The following is a 16,901-nucleotide window of genomic DNA, read 5'->3' on the forward strand; positions in this document are numbered from 1 at the left end:
AAACCTCCCCGCTATCAAGGACATCTTCAAGACTTGATGCCTCAAGTCAGCGGCATCCATCATTAAGAACCTTCACCAGCTGGGACAAGTCCTCTTTTCATTTCTAGCATCAGAAAGGAGATGCAGGTGCTTCAAGATCTTCACTCGATGCAATTTCTGAACAGTCCATGAACCATTGAACATTACCTCATTATTCTTTTGTTTTTGCACTGTTTATTTTGTAATTTATACACTACTGCTGTCACTAGATAACAAATTACACTTTATACAGTCAATGATAATAAACTATTCCGATTTTGGAAAGTCACCACTGATTGGAAATTCAACTACACATATTCCACAAGTCTAAGATAGAAGGTCTGTATCCTTAGTAAAACAGCACATTTATACAAATTCACAGATGTGCAAACCTGTACAATTTGAAAGTATGATCTAAAACTCAACAGTTGTATTCGGCCTTTCATACCCCACCATCGGAGTGTGTCAGAATGCAGTAAGCCGCATGTAACTGCCCTGTTTCTTTAACAGCATCTGACAAACCCTTGACCTTCATTACATTAATGCTTAAGAACCATCAACCTAACTTGGACACATGCTGCTAACCATTAACGACAGATTAAAATCTTAGAACTTAAAATTAAAATCCTTGAAGCATAGACATCCTATCGGCAGCAACCACCAGCTTTGCAAAAGAACAGGCAAACAGTGATGATAGCCAAGTCAACGTACACAAGGCTCTAAAAGATAGAAAAAACAGGTTCTGGAAGCCTGCAACTTTTTCTTAAAGTAACAATGGGTCGCAAGGTAACCAGAATAGACAACAAATTTATAATACCAATGTCTAACAGACAGCAAATAACTAGCAATTTTCTAAAAGATGGCAGAAATATTCTTTAGAAATAAAAACTAGAGATTCTGCAGATACTGGAAATCCAGAGTAACACACACAAAAGGAACTCAGCAGGTCCAACAGCATCAATGGAAAGGTCGACGTTTTGGGCCAAGACCCTTTATCATTATCGTGTTATTCTTTACAAACCGTGCCTGTCAAAATACATGTACATTTTATACAAATTAGATTTTACAGTATAATCTTTCGAACCTGATGTAGTTCAAATCAGCCTTCAGGTGAATGGATGATCCATTTGTACCCTTCTTCAAAGCTAATACACTGTTTTGCCACTCCTCCACAGCAGGCCAGTCAGCTAATGAAATGTAGCACTCACAAGCTTTGTTTGCCAAATAATTCAAAACTTCAGGGGAAGTATCACTTTGCTTTGTAAGAACAGTTTTCTTGCTTTCAGCTGTAATAAAAAATAAGTTCTATATCAATGACTGCAAATTTGTAGCCAATTTTTAAGTGCAATAGATCATTTACACATTTCTCAACCACACAAAAAACTGGTAACAGGGAATAAGATATACTTCTATCCCTCAGATCAAGTTAACTTGGCAAGTGAGAGAAAAAAAATAGAAGTTAGTACATTCAATACACATGATTAAAATCTGTTTAATTTCCTGGCCAAATTGTAGTAGTTAAGTACAATTTAAGCTGAAGGGAAATTGCTTTCGATCAAGGGCCTGGCTACACTCCAAGCCCTGACCCTTGGGATAGCAAGGCCAATAGTGCACCTATGAGTTAAAGGAGATGGGAAACATAACAGGTCTTTGTGCAGGCGAATTACAAACAAGAGAAAGTTTACAGATGCTGAAAATCAAAGTAATACACACAAAATCCTGGAGGAACTCAGCAAGCTGGACAGCATCTATGGGAAAGAGTAAACAATCGATGTTTTGTGCCAAGACATTTTGTGCATATTACCAAGGTCTTTGTGTAGCATTACTTCTTAGAATGAAAAGCAAAACAGCAATAATCAAATTCAGATTTTAACTATTCAAATAGTTGACAGGAAAGGTGGGAGAGACAGAGGTTATGCAGGCAACTCAATCGAGACACCGAACAAATTCAACAACACTTCCACATATATAATTATTGAAATTAAATCTACAGATTCTGGAAATTAAATATCTAAAGAAAATGCTGCAAACACTCAGAACATCAGGCACCATCTGCCGAAAGAGAAGCAGAGTTAATGTTATAGGTCTGACCCCTTGGCAGAACAAAAGTTTATGGCTGTGAAAGCTTTGATATCTGCAAGAATTTTTTGTTCAGAAAAGTATCAACTTTCAAAATAGGATATCGAAAGATTAATTATCAGGATATCTACCAAAGAAACAATAGTACAGGACACTCAGGCTGAAAGAAAACTATGAACTTACAGCAGTTTTTTCACAGAACATCTTTAGGATGTTTCCAAGATGGTATACATTACTAAGTATTGCTTGCGTTAACTATTTTCCGATTTATTATGCCATTTCAGCTCAGCACAAAAATATTTCACTAATACCCCCATTTATTAAGGTAAAGGCAACTAGTAAACAAATTATTCATACTCACCATTCCCTGCATGTTTAGGGCTGGCGAAATTACCACCACTACTGCTGTTAGGTACTTTCAGAAGAGATTTGTCAAGGCCTTTAACAGAGCAGTCTATTCCAGTCATAGCACACAGCTGTTCCTGATATTCATTTGTTGCTTTTTCAAATCTGAAGCAGTAAGTAGAATGAAGAAAGAAATTGCAGTTTCAAATGTATTTTCAAACAGAATTCTGCAGAAAATCAAATACTGAGTTATCCTTGTCAGAGCAATATTACAGGAAAATCAAGGTAGTAAAGCCCGAATCCACATGACATTCCCTGTACCATATTTCTTTCAAATCAAAAGGAGACACATTAGCAGGTGAAATGAAATTAAGCTAATCTTATTTTCTTTACTATAAATAGTCTTTAAATCTAAATTACAACAAGTTACAAGTGAACTCTCAACATATTCTATGATTCTAACAAGTGGTATTTCAGCTTGTTAAAAATATGAATGGAAAAATATGAAATGCACCAAATGTCTGACAAAAAATGTCACAACTTAGGCCGAAGCCACAAATCTTTCGTTTTAACACTGCAAGAAACTCACTGATTTTGTTTTGTGCCTTCGTTATGCAAAAATAAAGCAGCAAGTTTCTGCACTCCAATCCTATATACTTTCCTATCCTTCCCATTAAAATATTTACTGAATGCACCAGAATATGGCTTTCTACAATTTCAGTAATCTTTAAAACAGATCACTTCACTTGGCTGGAAGGCCTCCCACTCCCACGTAACTCATTCAACTTGGTAATTCTAAAACTTCATCCCAGTTTCCGTATCTTGGCAGATATGCCCTCCAGACTTCTTCAATTCTGTAGATTAGATTTTGTGAACTATTATTATTAGATGATCACAATGAGAAAATCAGATTTGTACAAGTTTGAACTATTGGTTTGCAAGTTATCTCCAGCTAAGGAGAAGCCTCCAGCTGTTTAAACTGAGGGCTAACATTAGGAGGAATAAGTATTCTAACCAAACCAGGCAAAATAATTGGTCTACAAACTGCACAACTTATACCTTCCTTCAGCCTGCTGTGCCACGGGGTTTATCCACAGAAGATTCTTTGCCAGGATTGCAGAAGACCAGACAGCCATTCCCTGTATAGCTTCAGGACAATTCAGTTCACACAGTGCTTCAACGATCATCATAACAGTCACTTCAATTTCATTTCCCTTCAAATTAATTATAATAGTTATAAACTGCATGACATAGCCACTAAATGTGGAAATTGAAAGAAAATAATGCTCTGTCGTCAAAAGCAGCTTGATATCCCATTAATTTTCTTAACTAATTTATCTTGAGAACAAAAATCATTTCACTTTTATTTTATCACATTATACAATTAACAGCATCTTAAATTAGACAGCCGTGGTCTTGAAATTTTATTTCTAATCTTTAGGTTACATGAAGCTGTACTCCAAGAGCAATTTTACAGGAAGTAGAGCTCAATACTGATACCCATGGCATACATGATATGCCAATAATTTTCTTCTAAAAAGGACAAAATAACATTGGTTCTTCTTCCATTTCATTAGATCAATCCTAGTGCTGTAACTGAACCGTCTATGGGCATGAACAGTTTAGGAACAGGCCTTCAGCAACGCAGAAGGTCAGTTCTTAAGCTATTTCCTAATACCAAAGTTATTCCATCTGAAAACTAACACGCGAGATGGCAAGGCTGCGTCAAGGCTGCATCTTGTTCAAAATGGTGCAACCAGACTGGTCTTCCCTCATACTCATACACTGAATTTCATTAACATGGAAAAAATGCGGGATATTCATGAGAACACTTCCACCTGACGATTTTTCAAATATCCCTAATCATTCCTAATTTTACGTGACAGGAGTCTTGTGTTTTAACCCGATTTATTGGCTATGGAGGTATTTGATTGCTTACATTGTTGCTTCCACTGTTTGGCATGTTTTGGAGCATCACTCAGCTAGGATCTTTTTAAGTACATCTGCTGCTGCTTTTGCTGTGCTACTGAACCAGGGTGGAATTGGTTAGTTTGTTAGGAATAGTAACAAGATAAGCCAGCTATGAGCTTACTGACAAGCAGTATAATACAAGTTTTGCTGCTGTCCCACATTGCCTCACGAATGCTCAATTTTCAACTTCTAATTCTGCCCTAACCAATACCAATGCAAAAAAGAATGAAAGCTACACAGAGAAGACAGGAATAACAAAGATTATAGATAATCCTACCATAACTATCACAAAGAGGCATCTGCATCAGACATAACTACTGAATAAAAGTAAAAATATTTCAGTGCCTTATCTGAAAAGTACAATTCAGACCAGAACATTGAGGCGGTTGTTAAACTAGCTTTGAAGATAACTAAATTTTGATATGGATTGTTCAGTGTTATTTTTCTTGCAGCATGTGTGTCCAAGGTCTGCACCTGATGGTCCACCACTTCTTTGTTCACTTGGAAATTCAGAATTTCATTGCAATTTGATACCACCAAATACCTTCCAAGCCCAAGTCAAAGTTAAAATTCAACTATCGTGCAAAGATGTCACACAAGGAATAAAACAAAATCCTACTTTTAGGTTTTTTTTTTTAAAATTGCCATCTGCAGGTTACCTGATCACTTCTACTTACACCCCATCTTTAATTTTAAGATTCCCCCCCCCCCCAAAGTTTAATTTTTCTTAAAAAGATTCGCTTTATTTTTCCACTATCTTTTGATGTGTAGTACATGTGACATGCATTTATCTGTGACAAATCAAATCAGCAATAATTCTGCTTGGCAGTCCACAAATGAGTTGAGACACGTCTTGTTGGCAGCAGAAGCATGATGACACTTACAGGCTGCTCAGCACAATTCTCACTGATTTGAATTTGAGAGCAGGTTGAAGCACCAGGAGGAAACCTACATGGTCATGGGGAGAACATACAAATTCCTTAGAGGATCAGCGGTTGCTGCCCTAAAAACCAGTGGCGTAACAAGTGTTTGATGAGCACAGACCGCAGCAGAAATCTAACTTCAATCTTACAGCTGGCACTGTAAAGTGATTGCACTTAATTGCTGCGCTACAAGGCTTATGATAGAATTTCAACCCATTTCAAGGTCAGAGGTGTACACAATGATGTGTAACTACAGTTCACTCTAAAGGACAGGGGATAGCAAGATGGAAATGAGAGACTGCAGATAATGGAATATGGAGCAACAAACAAGCTGTTGAAAAGCTTGGGTCTCTACAATGCTGAATTGTACAGAGTTCACGACAAAACTGCATCAGGACTCTATACGTGATGTTATTTATAAATACTTATGGACTAGGGTGAGGAAGAGTCAAAGAGTTTTAAAAATGTGACTGTTTAATTAAAATAAGGCAGTGCTCAGACAGATATTCCTACTCATCTGCTGCACTGAAGAACTTAGTAAATTTCCATTTAATAAGTAGGATATTGTACTCCACCATTACAATTCTCTCTCCTAATGACTGCGTGGCATAACTGAAGTTTTGAAATAGATCTCCCCCAAAGCTAAATCATGCAGAACCATTATTTGATAGTACATCACATTTTGCGTGCAATTGTAAGATCTTTTTCCACTAACCTGAGTTGCATTACTGTTTTTCATCTCAGTCAGCAAATCAAATCCATGCCTGACCGTCACAGCTGGTTGCCCAGCCAGTAAGCCAACCCTCATTATTGCAACTCGAATTCGCGTTAACCAGTCTTGACATGTTTGCCGATTTGTGTAGAAAAAAGTCCTAATAACCTGCAATATGATAATGATACAGATCTTAGATGACACAGTACCTTGGCAACACAAAAATATAGCAATTTAAAATATAAAAAAAGATACTGACCTTTGGTGGTGCCATAAGTGCATTAGCACATCCTTCATAGGCATTGTACATCAACTTTTCAAGATTTTCCAAAAATTGAAGTAGGAGAACAAGTCTTAATTGGTTGCTAATATGCCCATCATCATTGTCAGCAGTCGTCCACTGACTGATGTCTTGATCAGGGTTCAGAGTATGTGCAGCAAGACTCCTAATAATACCTGGAATTTTAAAAGCCCAAGTTGTTATTAATGATATACATCTGGTAGATGGAAATGTGACTTCTACTTTCAATACTGCATTCAACATCAACAACTTCCGTGCTGTATATATTTTTGTTTATAGCTGCAGTTCAGGATTAGACAAAAGAGTAGATTCCTATTTAGTAATATCTTTAGGTCTTAGCTAGTAAACTACATGAAAGCAAACTTTTTAATAGTAACTCTTAAACTACAGAGCTGCAGGTATGAGCAACAACAAGCTACTTAAACAGTATTTAATCAGGTCTTATTAAATCTTGCAGCTTTATAAAACTAGTAAGACCAAATGTGAATTGCATTTCGCTCTGGTCACCCATTTTAGAAAGGATTTTGAAGCTTTGGAGAAATATAGAAGAGGTTTACTGGGATGCTACATGTGCTATAAAGAGAGGGTAGAAAAACTTAGGTCATTTTCTTTGGAACTGCGGAGGCAAAAGAGAGATTGGATACTGGTTTATAAGACTATGAGAGACACAGAAAGACAATCTTTTTCCTGAGTTGAAATATCTAATATCAGAGGGCATGCACTTAAGGTGAGAGGGGGCAAGGTCAAAGTTGATGTGTGAGGCTTGAATTTATTTATTTTTTAAAAACAGAATGGTGGGTGCCCAGAATGCACTGCCTGGGATTTGATGGAAACTAGTAAGACGGGGTCTCCTTCCACATGGATACTGACAGCATTGACTCTTCAGTTTCAAGTCTGATCGTTCCTGGGTATTCTGGACTAGTTTCAACCAGAAACCTTGCTTCAATGCTCAGATGAAAGGTCCAAGTTCTTTGATCTGGGAAAAAGTGTCTACAATGAAAACACTGGTTCCTGTATCTTCTGATCTGACCATGTCAAGGAACAATACAACATAGCAACCCTCCAGGCCAAGTCCATGCCAACTACTTGACTACTCATTTATACATTTCCTATATTAATTCTATTCTTTTTAAAATCCACAATATATTCTCATCAACCCCTTTTCTGATTCCATCACTTACCTCTAAGCTTGGAGAACTTAGTGGCCAATTAACCTCCTAATCTATGTGAACTTGAGGCACGGGAAACCAGGGCATCCTGGAGAATCCACATGGTCACAAAGAGAACATGCAAACTGCACACAGCACCAGAGGTTAAGGCTGAGCTTAGATCTCTGGGCAGACAGTGAATCTACTGTGCTAAATTATTCACTATTGTCCTAATCTCATTCTTTATTAAAAGTGAAGTATCTTATTATCTACCCATCCTTCCAAAATGTCAAGTTCCCAACATGAAGTTCCCACCCTAGGTTAACTTGCAATTAGTTGCATTTGCTTCTGTATTGACAGTCAGATCATACCAATTTTTACTTGTCTTTAATGTAGACATCATCTATTCCTCATGTATTCATCTATCCATCACTTTACCTTCTACTACCCATCCCCTTTCACTAGCATTTTAACCCCATAAATGTTATACTTTAAATAGTGTACATCTGCATTCTTAAACCTGTATTTAATTGACCATATTGATTCATCCAAACTCATTAATAGCTTATGAACTAAGGAATATATAACAAGGTAATTGAAGATATTGTAATGAGAGATGCAGAGATGGCAGAAGAACTGAATGTGCATTTTGCATCAGTCATCACAGTGGAAGACATCTGCAGTATACTGGACATTCAAGAGTGTCAGTGAAGTGAAGTTTGTGCAGTGAAATTTACGACTGAGAAGGTGCTCAATAAGCTTAATGGTCTCAGGGTGGATAAATCTCCTGGACCGGATGGAATGCACCCTTGGGTTCTGAAGGAAGGAACTGGAGAGGTTGCGGAGGCATTACCGATCCTTCAAGAATCCACAGATTCTAACATTGTACCTGATGACTGGAAAATTGCAAATGTTACTCTGCTATTTAAGAAGGATGGGTGGGAGCAGAAAGGAAACTATAGACCTGTTAGCCTGGCATCAGAGGTTGGGAAGTTGTTGGAATCAATTGTTAAGGATGAGATTATAGAGTACCTGTAGGCACATGACAAGATAGGCCAAAGCCAGCATGGTTTCCTGAAAGGAAAATCCTGCCTGACAAACCTACTTCAATCCTTTGAGGAAATTACAAGCAGGGTAGACAAAGGAGATGCAGTAGACTTGGTGTACTTGGATTTTCAGAAGGCCTTTGACAAGGTGCTGCACATGAGACTGCTTAGCAAGATAAGAGCCCATGGAATCACAGGGAAGTTACTAGCATGGGTGGAGCATTGGCTGGTTGGCAGAAAGCAGAGTGGGAATAAAGGGATCCTATTTTGGCTGGCTGCCGGTTACCAGTGGAGTTCCACAGGAGTCAGTGTTGGGACTGCTGCTTTTTATGATGTATGTCAATGATTTGGATTATGGTATTAATGGATTTGTGGCTAAATTTGCTGATGATACAAAGATAGGTGGAGGAACAGGTAGTGTTGAGGAAACAGAGCCTGCAAAGAGACTTAGATAGTTTAGGGGAATGGGCAAATGAAATACAATATTGGAAAGTGTATGGTCATGCACTTTGGTGGAAGAAATAAACGGGCAGACTATTATATAGATGGGAAGAGAATTCAAAATGCAGACATGCAAAGGGACTTGGGAGTCCTTGTGCAAGATACCCTAAAGGTTAACCTCCAGGTTGAGTTGGATGTGAAGAAAATGCGATGTTGGCATTCATTTCTAGAGGTACAGAATATAAGATCAGGGATGTGATGTTGAGAGTCTATAAAGCACTCATGAGACCACACTTGAAGTGTTGGGTGCAGTTTTGAGCTCCTTATTTTAGGAAGGATATACTGATATTGGAGAGGGTTCAGAGAAGGTTCACGAGAATTATTCCAGCTATGAAAGGTTTACTGTATGAGCAATGTCTGGCAGCTCTTGGTCTGTATTCCTTGGAGTTCAGGAGAATGAGAGGGGATCTCACTAGAAACATTCCGAATGTTAAAAAACCTGTACAGATTAGATATGGCAAAGTTATCTCCCATGGTAGGGGATTCTAGGACAAGAGGGCACAACTTCAGGATTGAAGGACGTCCTTTTGGAACAGAGATGCAGAGAAATTACTTTATCAGAGAGCTGTAAATCTGTGGAATTTGTTGCCATGAGCAGCTGCGAAGGCCAAGTCATTGGGTGTATTTAAGGCAGAGGTAGATAGGCTCTTGATTAGCCAGGGCATCAAAGGGTATGGGGTGAAAGCAGGGGAGTGGGGATGACTGGAAGAACTGGGTCAGCCCATGACTGAATGGCAGAGCAGACTCAATAGGTCGAATAGCCTACTTCTGCTCTTATATCTTATGGATTTCCCACTTCAAGAGAGATCATAACATTGCAAAATTTATCCACTACCTTCAATTGTCTGGAATGTATCCTGTGCTCTGCCCAATGGTGTCCGTAGTTTTGAAAGCACTGTAAATTGCGCTGCTTCCCATACAGCCCATTGCCATAACACAGCCTCAGTTTTCAAAAGGTTTCGAGGTATGGTCGATTGGTCACATTTGTCTAATCTCTGACAGCTGTGAAACAGTCTCTCGAGCCAATGATCTTTGCTGAAAGGAATACAAAAAATTTACCAGTTTCATAGTCTAATCCATTATACTGTACTTACAAATATTACTGATTATTTCAAAGTATTATGCAAGTAAAACAAATATAAAACAAATCTTACAAAACAAAAATCATAAAGCTGGAACTGGAAAATAAAATTAAAACCTTACCCAATCCTGTGGCAACTTCCATACAAAATGAAACTAATTAGATCAGAGAAGTCCTGAGGGTGAAATGTGTTACTGGGAGCTTTGCTCATATGGTTACTTATGGCCAATGAGATCCCTTGCACCTCTGTGTGATTGTTGTTACTGTAAAAACAAAAAACATACATTTTTTAGTCAATAGTCAATTTCTTCATTATCCAAATACAATCTTCATTAAACTGCATGGAACAGAAGAAACATTTTCAAAGAAACCAGCTGTACTCGCTCTTAACTGCATCTCAAAGCTTCTCTACATTTAAGACAAGAATTTTCATTTTAACAACTTTGAACATGAACTTTTGTTTCTGCTGGGGGAACTCAGGTCAAGCAGCATCTGTGGGGAGTAAGGAAGAAATCAATGTTTCCGGTCAAATCTTGCATCAGAGCATTTTATTTTTCCTTTTGGAATTTCAACTAATTATCTTACTTCCCCCACTTGTATCACCTTCGACTGATCCAACTGAAGTATCAGTTCTGTTATTCAATTCTTCAAGATTTTCATCTCATTCGACCTCAGTATTTACTACATCCCTTCCTAAAGTTTGTCATCTCTCCAATTCTAATGAAAATTCAAGGCCAAAATGGCTTTTTTATATACACAGATACTGTAAAGCTGAGAACTTCCAGCATATTTTCATCCTAAATCCAGTAGGTTTCTTTGCCAATTTTCATTTTGTTGATTGGCTCAAACTCCCAGCAATCAATAGAAAACAGACATGCATCTATCACACTAAGGTGCAAAATCCTTAGTGTAAATGTTGGTTAAGTGAATAAATAGCAAGCAACTACAATTTAAAGAGAAACGTTTCACTGATTTAGTTTGGAGTGCAAGATTACTCAGTTCAATTACGTATGCAATTTACAAATTGTAGATTTGACAAGTTATATTTAAAGCAAACAATGAAACTAATGTTTAAAGCCATCATACCTTAAAGCAACATCCAGAGGAATGGTCTTCAAAAGTTTTCCAAAAGCCTGCCGTACACGAACTCCACAATGAACTAACTGCACACGGCAAACATCAACACATCTATGAACAAAACCAGTATCAACTTTAGTCTGTAAACTTCATATGTAATCTAAATAATCGTACATATGAATGTGCAAATAGTGCAAGGAAAAAGTATCAGAAATATACCTTTGCAAAAGGTCATTTGGCAAGGAAGTGGAAACGATTTGTAAGCTGCTGCATGCTTGTAAGCAAATAGAAGCATCTTCATGAACAGCTACGTTTAAAAAACAAGACAGGATGAGAATTTCATCTTTTAATGTGTAAACTAAATAACTCATCAATAGAATTCTTACCATTTGATAACAATCCTTTGCAGAATTTGTGAAAAGATGAGAGAGCAAATAAGGGAGCATAAGTTTCCGATTTCTTCATTAAAACTGTTATTTCTAATGCCCATGTTAGCAGTAATTTCCTGGTGAGATAAAAATAGGTTTTGAAAGTGAAAACTAAAAATTCTTTTTACTGCTGGCTACAACTTGCAATGAAAAATACTCTATTACGTATATATTTGTTCCACACAGGAAAACACCAGAAAAGATGATTTACCTTGCATCACTATTCAAAATATCCTTACTGAGCAACGTTCCTAGAAGATTCAGTATGATGGCAAAGTGTTTCTTTGTTGCCATGGTGACAGTACTGATAACAGCACCATCAAACAGAGAGGGTGATGATGAACTCAGACTGCTAGATATGAAATGGTCATGCCTGCAAAGACCAGAATGAACAATTTTTATCTGAAACTGAATGGGATTTTGAAAATGCATCAAACCTGGCAGTTCAGTTCTTACCACAGTCACATATTCAATGAGCAAGGTTTATAATAAATTTTGTAAGATTTCAAAAACTGTAGTACAGCTGAAAGCATTATTTACCAATACTTTAATGTAAATAATGTTAACTTTGTATGAAGCAGGGTTTTGAGAATGCATGCCAAATGCCACATGAAGCTGGCAATTTTCTACTGTGTCCAAGAAAGTTGAACTAACAGTCTAGTTTAACCCTTGGTTCTAAATTTTCAATATTTCTAATGCCTTCATTTATTTTACTGACCAATGCCCCTCCAATGTTAATCTATTCACCAAACGATGCACCAATTTCAGGGTACAATTAAGGTTCCTGTCACCCACAGCATTTGGTGAATCTTAATTTTCACAGAACACAATGTTTGGCAATAATCAATGATGAAAGGATCGCACATTAAAAATTCAGAACAAATTACCAATTTAACATTTTAAAATTGAGCCAGAGGGAGAACATTTAAAGCAACTGTAAAACAAAGACCTTAAGAGGACAAGACAAAATTGATCACACCTTGCAAATGTGCACTCAAAGCTTACCATACCTTGTACAATGGGAATATAAAGTGTACAGAACTCCATATTGGATGGCAGGATAATGAACAGCAAGGTTGGCATGTACAACTGTAAGATTATCGCTGAGTAGGGCAAACATTGTGGGGGAAAGAGCCCACATCTGTAAAGAAAAGTCACAAAGCACTATTAGAAGTAATTCTAAGTGCAACTCAAGTCTCCAATTGAAAAGATTTATTTAATGGTACAGTACAGTAACAGGACCTTCCCAATAACTCTACACCACCCAATTACATCCATATAACCAAGCTACTAATCCATACATATTTAGAATGTGGGAAGAAACCAGAGCACCCAGAAGAAAACGATGTAGTCACTGGGAAAATGTAAAAACTTCTTACAAACGCCAGTAGAACTGAATCCAGGTCACTAGCACTGTAATAGTGTTATGCAATCATAGAGCCCCCAAATACTTTTGAAATGTCAAACGTGCAGTTTACCCCATATGAAGTATTAGCTTAACTCACATGTATATACTTACACCAATCAAGGAATTTTTTGCATTTCCAATTGTAGTAAGAGCACTTAAGTCAAATAGTACAATAAACTCTGCACTCTCTTCTTTGAATGTAATGTCCCTGAAAGCTTCATGATGTATCTCTGAACAGACTGGAGGAAGTGCTACGTCTTGAAGAAGACTGTTCAGTGCACAAGTCATTTCCCCCAAAATCAGTTTGTAGGCAGTTTCTAATACAGGAATATTCTTCAGACTTAACACAGCCTGATATACAAACTGTGCTGTTGATACAACCTGTATAGGAATGAATGGAAGAGATTAATATATTATTGCATAATTGTTTTTAAAACAGCATTATATTTCTCTTAAGTAATATTTAGCAGGAAAACATTTCACAAGAGTAAAAATTCCAAGTAAAATGGGGTTTATATATTCCCATCAACAAATTTATGATTTTATTATTAATCTGACATTAATCATTTTGTTTGTTTATCAGTGAACTTATGCAGATTTCTTCGGGGCTTAACCCCCATTTACACCACAACTTGCACAGAAAGCACAGGTACACAAAAAGAAAAGATGCCTACCGTTTCTTCAATGATTGTAGGTGCTTTACTAATACCTTAAATGATCACAAACTATATACTATCAGAAAGCATACGCACATTAAGACAAGACAGGAAACTAGTACTTCCTGTGCTCCATCTTTCTGCGTACTCTGATCTTTCTGTGCAAGTTGCACTCATTCTACGTTGAACGTAGCTTCACAAAATGTTAACTGGCTGTATGATACACTGTTCTATCCCATAAGATAAAATGTCAGCAGTATTATCAAAAACAATTATGGAATAATAAAAGCAGAATAATATGAAATTCAGTCCATTTAAAATCATCCACATCCATGAAGCTCAAAAATCTTTGCACAGGTTCAAAACATAACAGCTCTAATTATTCCTCCCAACAAATGACATGACACCTGACTATGGTCCCAACTTCACTGTTTTACTAGAGAAGACAATATATAATTTTTCTGAACTACCAAATATCCACACGGCATTTTCTGTAGTTCTGTGGCTGCCCACACTACTTGAGTGCATTCAATATGCAGTTCAGCAGTTATTTGCTCCAGGATAAGATCACTGAATACAGCATACACACGAGTGGGACAGTAGTAGTGGGACTATTAAGACTGCTTCAAGGGGGAAGGTCATCTTCCCCCCTTTCTACTGACATTTTCGGTACTGAGAGATGACATGGACTTGTTAGATCAGTTGGCCTCCTGTGTGGAAGTAGTAAAGTGATTGCAAACTCTTAAAGGAGTGGGAGAAATCAGCCTTCTGTTTCAATATTTTAAATTGACTTTAATATGTGAACACAGTGCTTTAAGTTATTTTGGCAAATATTTTTAATCTTAACTTTTAAAAACATCCTAAGTTTTTGCTGACTGTAAATGTCAATGATTGATTTAACAGCTGTGACCCAGGGCCTCCCCAGCTGTCAAAGCTACTCTCAATGCAGCCAGCCGTCTGTGCCAAGCCAGCATTTATACTGCACTGAGGCAAGCCAAAAATCATGGGAGCCAGGCCACCAGACCTTACAGATGATTCCAGTGCACTCCCAATGACAAAAGCTATGGGAAGCAGAAAGGTCTGAAGGTAGCTAAGTCACCCAGGCTAAGTGCACTACACTCCCAACACTAAAATTCACTTCAAAACATCCATCACATTGTGCTTATTACCTTGCTCTTGCCTGACATGACATCGACCTTTTAATCTTGTCACTTTCTGACCTGGTGCCATCCCCCTAACACTCTAGCTTAAACTCTCCTGATTAGCACGAGTAAACTTTTTACTCAAGATATTGGCTTCCCTCCTATTAGATGCAACTTGTCCCAGTCAGCCCTGCACCAGAAGAAGTTCCGATGATCCAAGAACATGAAGCCCTGCTCCCTGTACCAATTCTCACCCACTCATTCACTATCTTCCTATTTCTGACCTTAGCAGCACATTGCACTAGGAGTCATCCAGAGATCACTACTTTTGAGGTCCTGCTTTTCAGCCCCTTTCTCAAATCCTATATTCACTGTGCAGGTCCTCTTCCCCCTTTCTACTTACATTATCAGCACCAATTTGTACCATAACCTCTGGATGTTTACCCTCTCCGTTCACTGCAAACTCTCTGGGACATCTGCGACCGTCCCACCTAGGAGGCAACATACCATCTGGTGTCTCATCTATGACCACAGAATCTCCTGTCTATCCTCAGAACTACCAAGTCTCCTATCACTATTTCTCAGCTTGACTTTACTTTCTCTGCTGAGCCTGAGCCAGCCACAGTGCCAATGACTTGGTTGTTCCCCTGTGGTATCCAAGGGGCTATACTTGTTAATGAGGGAATGGCCACAGAGGAACCCCGCACTGAATACCTACTTCCCCTACTTCTGGTGGGCCCCAACTATCTGAAGCCTCTCCCTTGTATATAACCACTTCAGTAAAAGTCTCATCTAAGAAGCCCTTAGCTTCCCTAATGAAGACTTGGGTATAGTTGCTTGAAAAATTAAAGCCTTCAAAGAGTAAAAGAAAAGATTTTAAAAGACATCAGCATAATTTCATCCAGAATAAGTAGGTGCACATGTAACTAGAAATGTGCACTTATCTTCATCCTCAACCTTACCTCTTTTTCCCTATGAAAACGGAGCTGAAGTAACTTGGAATCTGGTGAAAACAATTTTTCAACAAACGATGCTGGCAATTTTGTATTTATTTGTTCCACAATCTGAAAAAATGAAAATTGTATTATAAGTGATCAAAATGCAAGAGAGTAATTGTCTTAAAAGATAAGCGTTGATCAGGTGTTCCAGCCCTTTCTCACTCATGCCACTTTAAATCAGATGATTTTGGACTCAAATTCCACTGAGATTTGACCAGAGACATTATACAGAAGCAGGTATTTAGGCCTGCAGCACCCATGGTAACTACTGATCAACACGACTCATCAACATTAATCCATTTTCCAGCACTTGGCCCTTTGTCTTCTTTATCACTGCAATTCAAATGCTCATCTAAATACTGCAATGTGGCAGGATACTATTATCCATGTCCTATGTACACCTAAATCAGCCTCCTCAAAGAAAACAAAGTCCACCCATCTCCTCAGCATCACTTCATAGCCAAAACTATTGTCAGGCAACATTCTGGTGCATTTCCCCAGTACCTTCTCCAATGCGAACACGTCCTTCCTATAATGTGGCAACCAGATATACAAAGTAATCCAGCTGGGGCCTAACTAATGTTTTATAGAACTGTACATTCACATTCTACACCCCATGCCTTATTATGTGCCTGTCCACACCATGTACTTCCTAGCAAAGAGATGGTGAATCTATGGCACATATGCCCAAGATGGCATGTGCAAAAATTGTTGTCATGTGGCATGTAGTCAACCCCTCAATTCTTTAAATGCCACCCACAACAAAGAGACACATGACGATTATCTTTACTATCAAATGAAGCAGCAAATTATTTTTCTACAACTTGGGAGCAATGAGGTGTTCTCACAGGAAATGTCTCACACTAGCTTGGAACCATCGAGATGGTTGCAAGAACGTGACATTGGATAATATGTTTTGAAATAGTTGCAGACCTGTTATACATGTCAGTATTTGGATAGTAAGCAGTTACAATAACGATACTATTCAGAATTTTTTTTCCCCTATAGATTATTAATTTTTGAACATTTTTAAAAATGCACCATTTATTTCAATCTGTCTCTTATAC

General features: G+C 37.9%; 1 protein-coding gene across 2 annotated transcripts in view; it reads right to left on the bottom strand.

Moving 5' to 3' along the window:
- The window catches only part of smg1 (SMG1 nonsense mediated mRNA decay associated PI3K related kinase), a 139,319-nt gene that overhangs the window by 79,845 nt on the left and 42,573 nt on the right, over positions 1-16,901 (bottom strand). For both annotated transcript variants that reach the window (XM_073060535.1, XM_073060534.1), the window contains exons 12-25: positions 15,799-15,900; positions 13,150-13,419; positions 12,641-12,771; positions 11,842-12,003; positions 11,589-11,707; positions 11,422-11,509; positions 11,212-11,313; positions 10,248-10,388; positions 9,880-10,079; positions 6,308-6,504; positions 6,052-6,216; positions 3,502-3,656; positions 2,459-2,607; positions 1,103-1,304 (exon numbers count right to left, since the gene is read on the bottom strand). In XM_073060535.1, the coding sequence (XP_072916636.1) occupies positions 1,103-1,304; positions 2,459-2,607; positions 3,502-3,656; positions 6,052-6,216; positions 6,308-6,504; positions 9,880-10,079; positions 10,248-10,388; positions 11,212-11,313; positions 11,422-11,509; positions 11,589-11,707; positions 11,842-12,003; positions 12,641-12,771; positions 13,150-13,419; positions 15,799-15,900 (2,183 nt within the window). The remainder of the gene's footprint in view (positions 1-1,102; positions 1,305-2,458; positions 2,608-3,501; positions 3,657-6,051; positions 6,217-6,307; positions 6,505-9,879; positions 10,080-10,247; positions 10,389-11,211; positions 11,314-11,421; positions 11,510-11,588; positions 11,708-11,841; positions 12,004-12,640; positions 12,772-13,149; positions 13,420-15,798; positions 15,901-16,901) is intronic.

This window comes from Hemitrygon akajei, chromosome 11 (assembly GCF_048418815.1).
Source record: "Hemitrygon akajei chromosome 11, sHemAka1.3, whole genome shotgun sequence".
NCBI lineage: Eukaryota > Metazoa > Chordata > Chondrichthyes > Myliobatiformes > Dasyatidae > Hemitrygon > Hemitrygon akajei.